At 39.1% G+C, this 16,531-nt stretch overlaps 1 protein-coding gene across 2 annotated transcripts in view; it reads right to left on the minus strand.

Annotated features, from left to right (window-relative positions):
• The window catches only part of LOC143776220 (monocarboxylate transporter 2-like), a 208,429-nt gene that overhangs the window by 83,810 nt on the left and 108,088 nt on the right, over positions 1-16,531 (minus strand). For both annotated transcript variants that reach the window (XM_077265376.1, XM_077265375.1), the window contains exon 2: positions 5,713-5,945. In XM_077265376.1, the coding sequence (XP_077121491.1) occupies positions 5,713-5,926 (214 nt within the window). In that variant the 5' untranslated portion in view covers positions 5,927-5,945. The remainder of the gene's footprint in view (positions 1-5,712; positions 5,946-16,531) is intronic.

Genomic DNA, 16,531 nt, shown 5'->3' on the forward strand with positions numbered 1-16,531 from the left:
GCCAATAATGTATATGTAAAACATTATCTGGAGCTCCTTAACATTCTGCACTGCACAAACGCTGCAGTGCCTGATGTACTATAAACTTGTCCTTGAGATTACACTCGGGTCAGGGATATGTGATATGCAGGAAGAAGTGCCTGAGGATCAACACCATAAATTCTCCATGAGAATCTGAACTTATTATGAGTAGAGATGAGCGAACACGAACTGTAAAGACTATGGTTCGTATTGTACAGCTATTGTCCGGTGCTGAACTCGAAACACTAAGTTAACCTGGGAGTCAGTTTTACAGTTCGGGAAGGAGAGAGATTTTCCAGATCCAAAGTTCAGGTCCCCTTCAATTGCATGAGGATCGGGTTCTAGTTCGGGTACAATTCTGGTACTCGAACCGAACTTTGGAATTTCCACGGGTAGCTAATCCCTAATTATGATGTTAATAAGGTAGGTACGTGAGATATGAACAATTTTGAGCAGTACTCTGAGCCTATTGTTATCAACACACTTTATTTTCTACAGACAGAGTTTTTAAAAACTATAGAAAAGCTGGCCTTAAATGCTAAAGCGATGTAGAATGGGTATAGAAGTGCAATGTATACCCCGCGGCTGTTAGGGGCACATGTCAGCTGATGAGATCAGCTGATATTATTATTATTATTATTTATTATTATAGCACCATTTATTCCATGGCGCTTTACATGTGAGGAGGGGTATACATAATAAAAACAAGTACAATAATCTTGAACAATACAAGTTACAACTGGTACAGGAGGAGAGAGGACCCTGCCCGCGATGGCTCGCAATCTACAAGGGATGGGTGAGGATACAGTAGGTGAGGGTAGAACTGGTCGTGCAGTGGTTTTGTCAATCGGTGGTTACTGCAGGTTATAGGCTTGTCGGAAGAGGTGGGTCTTCAGGTTCTTTTTGAAGGTTTCGATGGTAGGCGAGAGTCTGATGTGTTGTGGTAGAGAGTTCAAGAGAAGAGGTGATGCGCGAGAGAAATCTTGTATGCGATTGTGGTAAGAGGAGATAAGAGGGGAGTAGAGAAGGAGATCTTGTGAGGATCGGAGGTTGCGTGCAGGAAAGTACCCGGAGACGAGGTCACAGATGTATGGAGGAGACAGGTTGTGGATAGCTTTGTATGTCATGGTTAGGCTTTTGTACTGGAGTCTCAGGGTAATGGGGAGCAAGTGAAGGGATTGACAGAGGGGAGAGGCCGGGGAATAGCGGGGGGACAGGTGGATTAGTCAGGCACTGATATGTGCCTGAAAAGTTGTGGGCTCATCGCCGGATCCCATAACAAACAGGGGGACGGCCTTGGACGTATACGACCAAGGTCATAACGGGGTTAAACCAACAATCAGGCCAATAAAAGTTTGAAGTCCCATAGAAGGCCTGAGTAGAAATAAACACATATTTTAAAGTAAATAAAAAACATCATAAAAAAATGCTTTTCCAAGAAATGCATATTTTTATGTTCATATCCTCGTGTCTAGAATGGCCCGATACATAATACTGCCACTCACTTTAACCCAATAATAATAATTATTATTATTTTTATAGCACTAACACATGCCGCAGCACTTTTTTTTACAATTAAGCAGGGACATGTAGAAACATTAAAAACAATACAATGTAATAGATTTCAACAGTTACAGGAGGAATGAGGGCCCTGCTCGAAAGCTTACAATGTATAAGGAAAAAGTGAACACTAAAAAAAGGAAACACGGCAAAAACAATACTCTTTCATCACAACGCTAAATAAAAAGTGAAACAAAATGCAATCAAAAAGATGTACATAAATAAAAATGGTATCCCTGTAAATGTTATCTCATCCTGCAAATAACAAGCTCTGACAACTCTGCTAGTGGAAAAATAAAGAATGACTCTAAGAGAACAGTGATGCAAAAATATATATTTTTTTAGCGTACAAAACTAGCAAAACAAAAAAATCTACAGTTGGGAAAACAACTAATTGATACACTGATGATTTTGAAAGTTTTTCCACCTACAAAGAATGGTGAAGTCTGTATTTTTTATCGTAGGTACACATCAACTGTGAGAGACAGAATTTTAAAAAAAGGTCCAGAAAATCACATTGTATGATTTTTACATAATAGATTTACTTTTTATTGCAAGAAAAAGGTATTTGATCACCTACCAACCAGCAAGAATTCTGTCTCTTACAGACCTGTTAATTTTTCTTTATGATTCCCTCCCACTCTGCACTCATTACCTGTATTAATTGCACCTGTTGGAACTCATTACCTGTATAAAAGACAACTGTCCACACTCAATCAATCACACTCCAGCCTCTCCACCAAGGCCAAAACTAAATGGCTGTCTAAGGACACCAGGGGCAAAATTGTAGGCCTGCCCAAGACTGGGATGGGCTACAGGACAATAGACAAGCAGTGTGGTGAGTAGACAACAACTGCTGGCATAATTATTAGAAAATGGAAGAAACAAAAGATGGCTGTCAATCATCCTTCATCTGGGGCTCAATGCAAGAGCTCACCTCATGGGGTAAGGATGACACTGAGAAAGGTCAGGAATCAGCCCAAAATTACACAAGAGTTCAATGACCTGAAAAGAACTGGGACCACAGTCTCAAACAATATCATTAGTAACACACTACGTGATCATGGATTAAAATCCTGCAGCGCATGCAAGGTCCCCCTGCACATGCAAGCACATGTCCAGGCCCTCTTGAAGCCGCCAGTGACCATCTAGATGATAAATATGAGGCATTTGTGAAGGTTATGTGGTTAGATGGGACCAACATCAAACAATTTGGCCAACAACCTCCTATCTTCCCTCTGTAAGAGCATTGAAGATGGGTCATGGCTGGGTCTTCCAGCATGACAATGACCCAAAACACACAACCAAGGCAACTAAGTAGTTGCTCAGTAAGAATCATTTTAAGGTCCTAGAGTAGCCTAGCCACCTGAAATATGTGGAACAGATCTTTATGGAGAAGTGGGCCAAAATCCATGCTATAGTATGTGCAAACTTGGAAAGTACTACAGGAAACTTCTGCCCTTTGCAATTGAAAACAAAGGTTTCTGTACCAAATATTAAGTTTTGTTTTTCTATTGTGTCAAATACTTATTTCCTGCAATAAAATGCAAATTAATTATCTAAACATCCTTCAATGAGATTATCTGGATTTTTTTAAGATTTTGACTCTCACGGTTGAATAGTATCTAAAATAAAAATTAGAGATTTACCATTATTTGTAGGTGGGAAAATTTGTAAAACCTTCAGCGTATCAAATACTTATTTTCCCCACTGTATATAAATCTGTTATTGTAATCATACTTACTCGAAAAAAAAAGCTGTCTTGTCACGTTTATCACATTGTGAATGGCATGAAAAATATTAAATACAATTACTAAATTTTTTATTTATAATGCCTCGCAAAATGGAACGAGTAAAAACTTCAACTCATGTCACAAAGACAGGCCCTCATAGGACGCTTTTGGCAGAAAAATGGAAAAATTATAGCTCTCAATATTTGGCAATGCAAATAAATAATATATTTTTTTAAAGTGTCTTTGGTGCATAAAAGTAACAAAGCATAAAACTAACGATATAAATCTAGTATCATTGTAATTATACTGACCTAAACAATAGAGCAGTATTTTCCTTTATATTGCATGGCAAGTGATGTAAACAAAATAAGCAAATTCTTCACCTGCTGTTGATTTGTTCATTCTGCCTCCAAAACTAAGGCTCATCTCACATTTATCCTGCTATCTTCACTAAGCACTTACTCCGGGGGTTTGTCCAAATCTCTGAAAAACATGACTCAGACAGAACCCTCCATGGACCATTACTGCAATGAGACAGATAGAAACACTTGTCACTTCATATGACCTCTTTTACAGCGGTGTACCATCTTTTTAGGCAAGCAAAATAGCGCGGACAACTAGTGATGAGCGAATATACTCATTACCAGGCAACCCCCACACGTACTTATGCTGGCTAACAGATGTAAATCATTCAGCTGCGGCAAGAAAAACTAAATCTCCGAGCACTAAAAAATACTCGGAGGACCCCCGAGCGTGCTTGAGAAATCTCGAGTAAAGAGTATATTCACTCATGACTACGGATGACCACAGCGCACCTCTAAAAAGATGGACAACTTTGCAAAACGGACAGACAGAATCAAGAATTAAGGTCCATTTATACGGCCCCACTGACGGCACTATATGGATGCCAATAGGTATCTTTAATCAATCAGCGGTTGTTTGACTGCCTGTTTACAAGGGCAGTACAAAGCAAACAGTCAGAACTGATTAATCTATACTAGATTGCTCATAGCACATAGGCTGTTCTGGTTCTTGGCAGTGTGAGTCCTGTTTCCACTCAATGATGCACTGCCGAGAATGATGATTTTTACATTGTGCGAAAGATCGTTTCACCTGATGAACAAGCATTTTACACTACAAGATAATCGCAAAACAAGTGACTATAACAGTGATTATTCATGATTTTCTTGTAGTGTAATGACCCCTTAATTTTGCCTGCATCATTATAATGAATGGATCTTCCAGGATTCTGTCTCAGTTATGTATTTTGATATGTAAATGGAAATCCAGATGTAAGTACTGAGTAAAGACGACAGGATAAATGTGAACCTAGCTTAAAAAGCCATCCAAAATGTTATGTATCTCCAAATGGTACTAATAAAAACTTCAACTCAACCCACTGAAAACAAGCAGCATGTATTGGGCACTACAATGGTATATTTGCCATTTTCACTTTCCAATATCAACTGCGTACTTATTTCTGGAAAACAACCATGGAGTCAAAATTTTCACTACACCCGTAGATGAGATTCCAGAGGTGTGTAATTTCCAAAATGATATTAGTTGAGGGGAGTTTCTTTTGTTCTGAAGTGGAAAATGGAGTCTGCAAACTATTTTAGATACATATTTTTTCTAAAAGTCAAATTGCACTTCTTCCCACCCGAGACAAACATTACTGTAGAGCCACATATGGTTTTTGCCACATTAATTATGGGCCCTTGTGAAAATGTAAAATCTGGGGCTAAAACAACATTTTAGTGGCCAAAAAATGTAATTATATTTTCTTCTTGGTATAAAATTCTGTGAAACACCTGTGATGTCAGGTTGCTCATTACACCTCTGGATGAATCCATTCAGGAGTGTACTTTTTAAAATTGGGTCACTTATGGGAGGATTCTGCTGTTATAGCACTGCCGGGTCTCTACTAATGTGACATGGCATTTTATAACATGGCTCCTCTTCCCATCTGGACTTTACATTGTGCCTGAAAAGTAATCTAATTGTATTAGAAAATCATCTCTAGTTATTTTGTTAAGTAAGCAGTCACATTAAATACCAGCCTATTAAATTTTGTTAAAGGACTATCTTTGCTCTCAAACAGCAGAACATGATTAACTTCATCCAACTAGAGTCTCATGGCACAGAAAAATATAATCAGATTAAGTTATATGAAACTCATACATTTGACTAAGCTTGGTGGTATAGAGGCTGTCTGAGCACAAGGGCAAAGCGACAAAAGGATCAAAAAAGAATATAAATGAAAAAAATGAAATAATCCAGACCATAATGTAAATGTACATTAGTAGCTAAAATGTTTTTTTTCCACCTAAAATTAAATTAATTGATATGTTTTTTTCAAACTGCTCATCTCATAAAAACAAAATTTTGTCCAACTTACCTCCAGCGTACATAACGGCCAGCATAATAGACGATATCCATGCAATCTCACTGTATGAAGTGTTGAATATCTCCTGAATTTCCTTGAAATAAACTGTAATGGCTTTGGGAAATGCATACGAAAACCCGATAGAAATGAAAGATGCGAAAACTATTACCCATCCCCATCCTCCATCTGGAGGGGTATGTTGTAGCACCACTGGCATATCCGGCATCCTTTAAAGCAGAAATATTCTGAAAAAGATTATTAAAAACTTTAATTAGAATGACATGAAACAGCCTTTTATCTATATTAATTTAAGAAGAAGATAAAAAAAAGTTTGATCTAATATTCAGTGTGGTGGTGGACAAATGTGGATGATGTAAAGTCAGAAAAATAAAATGATGGCAATGTGCTAAATTATGTTAAGAAACACTATGAAACATTAGCAAAAATGTGTTATTTAATATTTAGCCTAAACAATAGACAGTTTATTCAATTCATTATAACCTCTAGAAAAGAGAGAAGAATTCCATGAATGAAATGTGTCATCAGTTTCAGGCTGCTCAAACCACAGCACTACGAAATCCAGATAGGGTCCCTCATCACAGAACTATGCTTCACCATGGAAGCAATTAGTTATTTCGGAAGATATATGGTTTATAAGGGGACTAAGCACGTGGAGAACAGTCCTTGAATGAGTTATCCAATGGGCAATTTCTCTTTATTTCTATTGCACCTTCCTAGGCTCAAAGTCTTCTTCCTGTGCCTGGCTCCTTTTTAAAATAGGAGATAAATAAAAACTGCTGACTTTTTAGTCTGTGTTAATTTAGCCTAGAAAGTGTTTAACTGCACTAGATTGATCACAGTGGCATATTCCGGTTTATAAATTTGATACTGCTTACACTACCTAGCCTAAATTTATACCATGCTTTAGTTGGCTTTCTTTGTGCCAGAAATTTGTGCCCAAATATTGACTCATTTTTGGCACAAAGTATCACATAATAGACCATCCAATTTTCCATCAACTAAGATCTTTCTCATGAAGCCACACACCAATATTGTGCAGACAATAGAAAGTGTCTAAAACACATAACAAATATGATGCATTGAATTAACAGTTTTTATTTTCAAAAATTATACTAGAATTCTGGCACATTTAGGATAGTAAATTTCCACCCATGTCTTTTCATAAAGACAAGATAATGTAAGACAACCATGTATAAGGAGGTTATTCTAAGTAGAGATATGGATGTATGCATTACAGTGAACAGCACATGAATGTGTATGAATGAGATTACTTATGTTCCCAAAATAGTTTCTAACAAAGTAAATTAGGCTTTTTCCCCATTGACAAATTTTTTTTTAACACAAATATAGCCTTTGTTGTAATGACAACATGACCTCAACATAGAATTATAACTAGTGATGGATGAAGCCGCACAGTAAAGTTCGGGGTCCGTACAGAACACCTACTGTTCGGGCTCGGACCATGAACATGGACTTCTCCAAGCATTCCGTGTTACTGTTTAGGTTCGGCACCCCAAACATCAGGTGTTTCCCATGCTGTAATCTGCTTGACATTGCGAGAAACACTGCCAGCTCTGATCGACAGCAAGATTCTTACCGCTGGTCAGAGCGCTAGCAGCTGTGACAGGTGGTAAAAAGTTTACCTCGGGTCACAGAGGCGTCGACTGATGTGAGTACTACTCCCAACAGCCTAAGCCTGCTGACTCTAATAACAACAAGAGCAGGCGGAGCTGATGGGAGTATTCATCAACCTGCACTATAAATTCACTGTGAGCCTACAAGTGCAAGTACAGGTATATAATTTCATCATGCAACCTTGTAAGGTGGATTGTTGCAGTTAAGTTTTTAGAATTCAGGGAATTTTGTATTCTATTTTGAATTTTTTTTAATCTTCTCCTTCACAGAAAAGATTACACAAAAATTGCAAAAACTCAAGCCTGTCTCTTATGGCAAGTGTTATGGTTAATATTTTATATTTTGCTTTGATTATCATTTACACAACTTATATTTATATACAGTATCTATCCTTAATAACTTTGTGTTTGTATTAGCTTTATATCTTTCAGTCATAGAAACAATTAGACAGGGTGTTGGCAGGCTTTGCTAAAAAAGTGTTTCTACATTGACAGTTGGTTTTAGTTAGTTCTTCAAAGAAGGTAGCAAGGTAGCAAGCAGAACCCAAGATTTATGGTCCTTTGTCTCTAAACTTACATATCCTTTAGGTAAGTACTAAGCCATACCCCTTATCTTCCTGTGGGTATAATAAAGTACTTGTGGCTTAGGATCTGAGAGCAGACAAGCCTTAAAGACTGACAAAATAATGGCTGTGTGTGTTCTTATCTCTGGTATATCTCAGGTGTATCTCTTATTTTGTCTCGCCCCAAATTAGCTGTCCCAGAAAAGGGGTTTCCATGACAAACAATTACACCTTATCTAAATGACAATGATTTCAGATTTTTTTTTTAAATATGGTGCTGACTTCTGCTTTTAAGTGCATTATGAATGAAAAAGAAAAATGTGTAATTGTTGTTCAAATACAGCAGGACTAATAGCAGTTACATAATATCACTTGGGCGGCACGGTGGCTCAGTGGTTAGCACTGTTGCTTTGCAGCGCTGGAGTCCTGGGTTCAAATTCCACCAAGGACAACATCTGCAAGGAGTTTGTATGTTCTCCCTGAGTTTGTATGTTCTCCCTGTGTTTGCGTGGGTTTCCTCCCACATTCCAAAGACATACTGATAGGGAATGTAGATTGTGAGCCCCATTGGGGACAGCAATGATAACGTGTGCAAACTGTAAAGTGCTGCGGAATATGTTAGTGCTATATAAAAATAAAGATTATTATTATCACTTATCAATCACACCGAGTCTGACACTGCTGTTGGCCCCTCTTCTATCAATTGAATCTCTGTAATTATTCACAAACTTCTGCTCTCATCTTCTTCACTGCTGCTGTTGTACAACACATTACTGTCTGGGGTATTTGTCCAATGTTTTCACTTCCTATCTCCATTGCTGAGCTGTGAGCTCTGACGTACTCGCACTATTCTAAATTGCCTTAAACTGCTGAATTCTCTGGCTAAGCTATCATACAGGCCATGATAGACCTCCTGATTGGCTGTGCTAGATGAGATAGCTTCAATGTATTATGCCTTTTGTGGCTGATGCACTCTTCTGCAATGTGTAAAAAGCAGTCGGGTGTTATTTTTTGGAGATTTACACTAATCAGATGCAAAAATTATTTCAATTTTGCCAGGACCTGCAAAATTAACAAAATTCAAATTGAACTTTCCATCGATTAACTCATCTCTATTTTGCCCTTAGCTTGTGACAGGAAACTTTCCTGCTGTCACGTTTATGAAAACATTCCAGAACTGTAATGATAGCTAAAGGCAGTAAACATTATTTATACACTTATTTCATATTCAAATCCACATATGTAAATATAAATGTCAGGAGTCATTCTTCTAATGTTGACAATAGCTAAAGTCTACCGTGACATTGCAGCTTTTCAGAGAAGATATACTTTGAAAAGCCTGTCGAGACCAAACTAGATGGCTAGTCCAAGAAGTAGGACCCTGACAGCTGTCGAGACCAAACTAGATGGCTAGTCCAAGAGGTAGGTCCCTGAGAACTTCTACCCATCTTGCATCCTTAGACTGAGAGGACTTTTCCTATACACACACAGTAAGTGAAACTTGTTGGTCTACTGGAGCAGGATGGAGAGAAGCTCCTGGAGTCCTGACTCTTGGGCTAATTATCCCAGAAGCCTAGGGCCAAGCCAGCCCTGCAAAGTATGTTTTCTATGAAAAGCAGCAGCATTTTAGAGTACTTACATGTTTATTATGCTCTCTTATATAAAGCCAACATATTACTTTACAGACCTTGCCATCACTGTCCACTTTGAGGCTCACAAACTAAATTCCTATCAGTTATTTCTATGGAATGTGGTAGTAAACCTGAGTACCCGTAGGAGACCCAAGCAAACATAGTGAGAAAATATAAACTTCTTTCAGATGTTCCCAGGATTGCATATCCATAAGGGAACAGTGCTAGCCAGTGATCAGGAACAGTCACCATGCTGCCCCCCCCAAAAAAAAAAACATGGCTGCATTGGGTTAGGGCAGCATGAATCAGTTTTCAACTTCACGATAAAGCCTTTTTGGTATAGCTAGATAGCTATAAATAAGTCTCTGTATGAAGGCTCTTGTTTTCCACAATATACTCAGGGGTGGACTGCAGCTGGTCTGAAAGTTTTACATATGCTGCAGTCACTGAATGTTTGTAGTGTGAGCAGCAAGAAAAAGCATCTGCTGAGATTTCCCATCAGACCTGTACGTACGCTGCAGAAACCAAATGATAATTTGTATAAGGTTTGTTTTCAATATGATGGGAACATTTATTACATTTATTTAGACTACCCATATTTCAGACTGGAGAAAGAGACATCAGGGTATTTCTTTAGACTTCACACTAGTACCAGCCATATTTATACATAACATACTCCGACAATGTCAGTAAATAAATAGTGCCATACACTTCCCAGTTACACATTGCTTACTTCATTGCCCAGAGTAAAGTGCTCTAATAAAATAGTGTCATGCAGATTAGATGGAAAGCCAAATACCGATCTCATCAGTATAATCTAACCACATATAGCCAAACTACTCCCCCTCATTATAATACTGTGCCCTTGTTGAGCCGAATAATACTCACATGGAACATACAGCACTCAGTGGTTGACATACAATACATATATTGTGCCGCACATTGCTCATAAAGTGCTTGTGTCCATAGCATGCTGTCATGTATCTATATAGTGTCACATTGTGCATGTGTCATACTTTTAAAAGATAACAGTGCATTAAAATACCCATTTAGTGTCTGGAGTTCAAGTCCTCTTTTTCCCTGAAGAGGCAATTTGCATATTACATTTCCCAGAGGAGCATTGCATGGCGAATAAGCCTCCTTACCTTGACATGCCAGAGCCAGTATGACAAGAAAAGTTACCCCTTAAACCTCAGTCCATAGCCTCTCTCCTAGCCAGATCAGTTCTCATACTTTGTAATGATGAGGGGCAGTACACTAAAACACGGTCTGCAAATTGAGATTCTGATTTGGCTTTTATCCTAAGGCATATTGCAAGAATCAGTAAAGGATCGATAATGAACTGAAGGACTGTTTCTTCCAACAGGTGGCACTATTGGGTTCAAGTCCTCTTCCTCCCTGAAGAGGCAATAAGCCTCCTTACCTTGGTACCCCAGAGCCGGTATGTCACACTTCACAATAAGAAACGTTACTCCGTAGGCACCTTTTACACTTCCGTCGGTAGGGGTCCGTCGCAATGCGTCGGGCTGACGTACCGACGGACGTTGTGAATTTTTTGCATGACGTGGGAAGCGGATGCAGTTTTTCTATGCATCCGCTGCCCATTCTGCAGTCCAGGGAGGAGGGGGCGGAGTTCTGGCCGCACATGCGCGGTCGAAAATGGCGGACACGACGGAGAAAAAAACGTTACACTGAACTTTTTTTGTGACAACGGTACGCCAAAACACGACGGATCCGTCGAACAACGGACACGATGTGTAGCGATCCGTCGCTAATACCAGTTTATGGGCAAAAAAACTCATCCAGCGAGCACATTTGCAGGATCCGTTTTTTGCCCCAAACGACGGATTGCGACGGATTGCAAAAAACGCTAGTGTGAAAGTAGCCTTAGACCTAAGGACACCCATGTGAGAGTTAACCCCCACTCACCTAGCATTCTTGTGATCCTGCACTCTGATAGCATCAGATTGTATATCTTGTAAGGTCGCATTTGCATTGTTTATTATCATGCAGGACCCCCAGATGCAGTTGATCCACAAAATAGTGAAGCAGCCTAGATTTAAGGCCCTTATAAAGGACTGTTTCATACTGAACACTTTCAGTATAAAAAGAAAATCAACTCTAAACTCCATGCAATTTTTTCTTAGGAAATTATGTATCCATGTATAAAATTAAATTACATATCACAATTATGTCCTTAACCAACCTGCTCTGTTGCTGAGGCTCTGACAAGTCAGAACAACATTCTGAATGAAAGCACAGACTGTTGCCCAGACTCGGGAACTTTTTTTTTTGTTCTTGGATTAGCAGTAGCCCTAAATATGAAATGAAAACATTTTCAAGCAATTTACAATCCGATTTTTAATAAAACAACATCCATTGTTGATATTGATATTCAAATGACAAGCGAATAAACAATGAAATCCATATGCAATGTGATTTTAACATTAATTTTTAAAGAGTACTTCTTTGTCTATTAAACATAGTTCTCCAGGGAAATACTCTTCAATACATACGTACACATATATATATATATATATATATATATATATATATATATATATATATATATATATATACATATATATATCCAACATGTTTCTGTTTGGAAGTGACGGTTAGTCTTTTGAGATATACACACATGGTCAAAATTGTTGGTACCCTTCGTTTAATGACAGAAAAACCCACAATGGTTACGGAAATAACTTGAATCTGACAAAAGTAATAATAAATAAAAGATCTATGTAAATGAACAAATGAAAGTCAGATATTGCTTTTCAACCATGCTTCCACAGAATTTAAAAAAAAATAAAACTCATGAAATAGACCTGGACAGAAATGATGGTACCCCTGAAAATAATGTGACAAAAGGGACATGTTAAATCAAAGTGTGTCCACTAACTAGCAACACTGGTGTCTACAATCTTGGAATCAGTGAGTGGGCCTGTATATAGTGCTACAGATACTCATTGTGCTGTTTGGTAACATGGCGTGTATCACACTCAACATGGACCAGAGGAAGCGAAGGAAAGAGTTGTCTCAGGAGATTAGAAAAAAAATAATAGACTAACATGTTAAAGGTAAAAGATATAAGACCATCTCCAAGCAGCTTGATGTTTCTGTGACTACAGTTGCACATATTATTCAGAAATTTAAGATCTATCGGACTGTAGCCAACCTCCCTGGACGTGGCCGCAGGAGGAAAATTGATGACAAATCAAAGAGACAGAAAATACGCATAGTAACAAAAGAGCCCAGAAAAACTTCTAAACAGATTAAAGGTGAACTATAAAGCTCAAGGAACATCAGTGTCAGATCGCACCATCCGTTGTTATTTGAGCCAAAGTGGACTTCATGGGAGACGACCAAGGAGGATATTATTATTGAAAAAAAATCATAAAAAAAAGCCAGACTGGAATTTGCCAAATTACATGTTGACAAGCCACAAAGCTTCTAGGAGAATGTCCTATGGACAGATGAGACAACATTGGAACTTTTTGGCAAGGCACATCAGCTCTACGTTAACAGATCGAAAAATGAAGCATATCAAGTAAAGAACACTGTCCCCGCTGTGAAACATGGAGGAGGCTCTGTTATGTTCTGGAGCTGCTTTGCTGCATCTCGCACAGAGTGTCTAGAATCTGTACAGGGTACAATGAAATCTCAAGACTATCAAAAGATTCTAGAGAGAAATGTGCTGCCAAGTGTCAGAAAGCTTGGTCTCAATCGCAGGTCATGGGTCTTGCAACAGAATAATGACCCAAAACACACATCTAAAAACACCCAAGAATGGCTAAGAGGAAAATACTGCACTATTCTGAAGTGGCCTTCTATAAGCCCTGATCTAAATCCTATTGAGCATCTTTGGAAAGAGCTGAAGCATGCCATCTGGAAAAGGCAACCTTCAAACACAAGACTACTGGAGCAGTCTGCTTTTGAGGAGTGGGCCAAAACACCTGTCGAGAGGTGCAGAAGTTTCATTGACAGTTACAGAAATCGCTTGATTGTGGTGATTGCCTCAAAAGGTTGTGCAACAAAATATTAAGTTAAGGGTACCATCATTTCTGTCCAAGCCTATTTCATGAGTTTATTTTTTTTTAAATTCTGTGCAAGTATGGTTGAAAAGCAGTGTTAGACTTTCATGTGTTAATTTTCATATATTTTAAATTTATTATTACTTTTGTCAGATTCAACTTATTTCTGTGACCATTGTGGGTTTTTCTGTCATTAAACAAGGGGTACCAACAATTTTGACCACGCGTGTACATATGCGCGCACACACACATACACACATGAATGTACATATATATATATAAATATATATATATGTATACATACAGTACATAGATAGATAGATATAAATATGTGAGTGAGATCTATAATCAGTGCTTTGCGTGTGTAGCTTATATAAATGTATCTTATTACTAAATAAATTATTTTCTGAAAAAAATGGTGTGGGATCCCCAGAAATCTTATTAAGCTGCAGAAGAAAGCAGACAGCTGGGAACTGATGTTTATAGCCAAGGAAGGGGGTAATACACATGGAACTTCCCAGGCTGTTATTATCAGCTCACAGCTGTTTACTAATCCTTTACTGGGTATTAAAACGGGGGACCCCCCAAAAAATATGTAGAGTTCCCCTATAAATATTAATCAGCAAAGGTTGGGCAGATGGCTACAGTCTGATATTAATAGGCTAAGAAGGGGTTATGGATATTGGCCCCATCCCAAACTAAAAAAACAAGCTGTCAGCCACCCCAGAAAAAGAGCATCCATAATTCTGGCACTTAGCCTCGCTCTTCCCAATTGCCCTGGTGCTTTGGAAAGTGGGATGATAATATTGGGGTTGATGTCAGCTTTGTATTGACAGCTGGCCTCAAGCCCAGGGGTTAGTAATGAAGAGGTGTTTATAAGTCGCCCCCCAATACCAACCCCATAGTCATATTGTAAATAAAAAACACCCTGAATAAAGACCTTTGTTTGAAATAAAGACACTTTTGTTTCTTTATTTAAAAATGAAAAAACAAACTTATACTCACCTTTATGCCTACTCCAATGAACCAATGTTCCCTGTAAAACAATTTAAATAATAAATAACCATATACTTTAACTATACTGATGTGAAGTTAATCCTTCTATGCCCATTTACTCTGTAAAAGAGTTAAAAAAATAAAGAACCATATTACTGGCCTCTCCGATGATAAGATAATAATTCATTTTGTCCATAGATGACTAGCTCTGCTTTATCTACTTGGCATTGCTGAATATTGACATGACATTCAGCCTGTCATGCTGCTGAGACACTAAGCTGCGCATGCTTGCGCAGTTCTCTGCCTCACTGTGCTGGGGAAAAAAGTGAGAGGAGTTCATATCCAATATTCACCTCAATGACGTCAGCACGAGCGCCGTGGGAAAGCTCTCATTGAGCTTCATGTCACGTTATTTTCACATCAATGAGGTGAAAGGAGTTCATTGACTCTGAACTCTGATGACCTTTCTGATGGCACCACGAGAAACAAAGAAAGTTCTGACACCTGTGGTGATGTCAGTGAGGTGAAAGGAGTTAATTGGATATGCACTCCTCTCACCTTTTTGCCATCATCGCAAGGCACTGAGCTCATAACATGACAGCGTTCAGGTGCCAAGTCGATGTAGCAGTGCTAGAGTCGTCTATGGACAAATGGATTATTATCTTCTACACGTGTCTTTTTTATTTTTAATTCAATAAAGGACTCTGTGTCATTTTTTCAAATAAAGGACTTTACTTTACTGTTTTTTATTTACAATACGACTATGGGGTTAGTAATCTTATAGACGCCTCTCCAGTACTAACCCCTGGGCTTGATGTCACCTGACAATACAAAGGTGACATTAACCTCAACCCTATCATAAAGTTAACTTATTTCAGTTCGTCAATTCAAAAATTGAAACTAATATATTATATAGAGTCATTACAAACAGAGTGATCTATTTCAAGTGTTTATTTCTGTTAATTTTGATGATTATCTCAGTGAATTAGTATAATTAACAAAAAACACCTGCAAAGACTTCCTAAGCATTTAACAAGGTCCCTTGGTCTGCTTCAGTAGGTGTTAGGGCTGGCGGAATGTGCCAAATAATATAAAGGAAGCTGTAAGGTGTGTTTGCAGCCTGGGGTCCACCGTGCAGAGATAACACCTGCTGCTCAGTTATGGCGGACAGTATATGGTGGTATAATGAGAACACACATGGGTTAATTTCACTGGGTATGCACGGAGATGAACCCTGTTGCGTTACAGGGCTGCAATACCGCAGAGTGAACGCTAGTGTTTGGTCACAGGACTCTGCCCCAAGGACACGGGGTTAGAGTCCCACTAGACCCACTAGCACTCAGCGCCGCAACTGAGGTGCCAGGGAGTAAACTAACTAATAAAGATTTAGCGCACTGAGTGTGTGCAGCGCCGTTCTGGTGGACGCCACTAACTCCCTAGCTAGGGACTGGAAAGTGCACTAGATGCTCATGGCGCCGCACTGGCGAACGCTGCTGAATTGATGCAGTATGATCGTGCCTTGGGCAGGATGGCACAAACTGCCGCTAGTCAGCTCTAACACCCAAACCACATATAACAGCACTAGGGAGGGGGATGATTAGGAGCTTTCACCAGGTATCAAACACGCAACCACACAAGCCGAGAGGCCATGTGATTCCGTTATCATTGCAGCCTTCCGGGACCTTGCCAGTTGTCCAATCAGAGCCACTTGAGGACCTGAGCATGTGACCTCCAACCTCCAATGACAGGTCGTCCCACAGTCATGCTCAGTAGCGAAAAATCAGGACAGTCCCTGGAGTGTCTGTTCGCCACTGATTAGCGCTGGTTACAATAGCTGGATCTGGGACGGCAGCAGTACCCAGGCGCACAGCATCAGCTTGAGCAAGATGCGGGGACCAACATCTTTGCTGAGCAGGCTCTTCTGCAGCTGGGGAAAAATAGGAGACCGCAGA

Source organism: Ranitomeya variabilis, chromosome 5, assembly GCF_051348905.1.
Source record: "Ranitomeya variabilis isolate aRanVar5 chromosome 5, aRanVar5.hap1, whole genome shotgun sequence".
In the NCBI taxonomy this organism is placed as follows: domain Eukaryota; kingdom Metazoa; phylum Chordata; class Amphibia; order Anura; family Dendrobatidae; genus Ranitomeya; species Ranitomeya variabilis.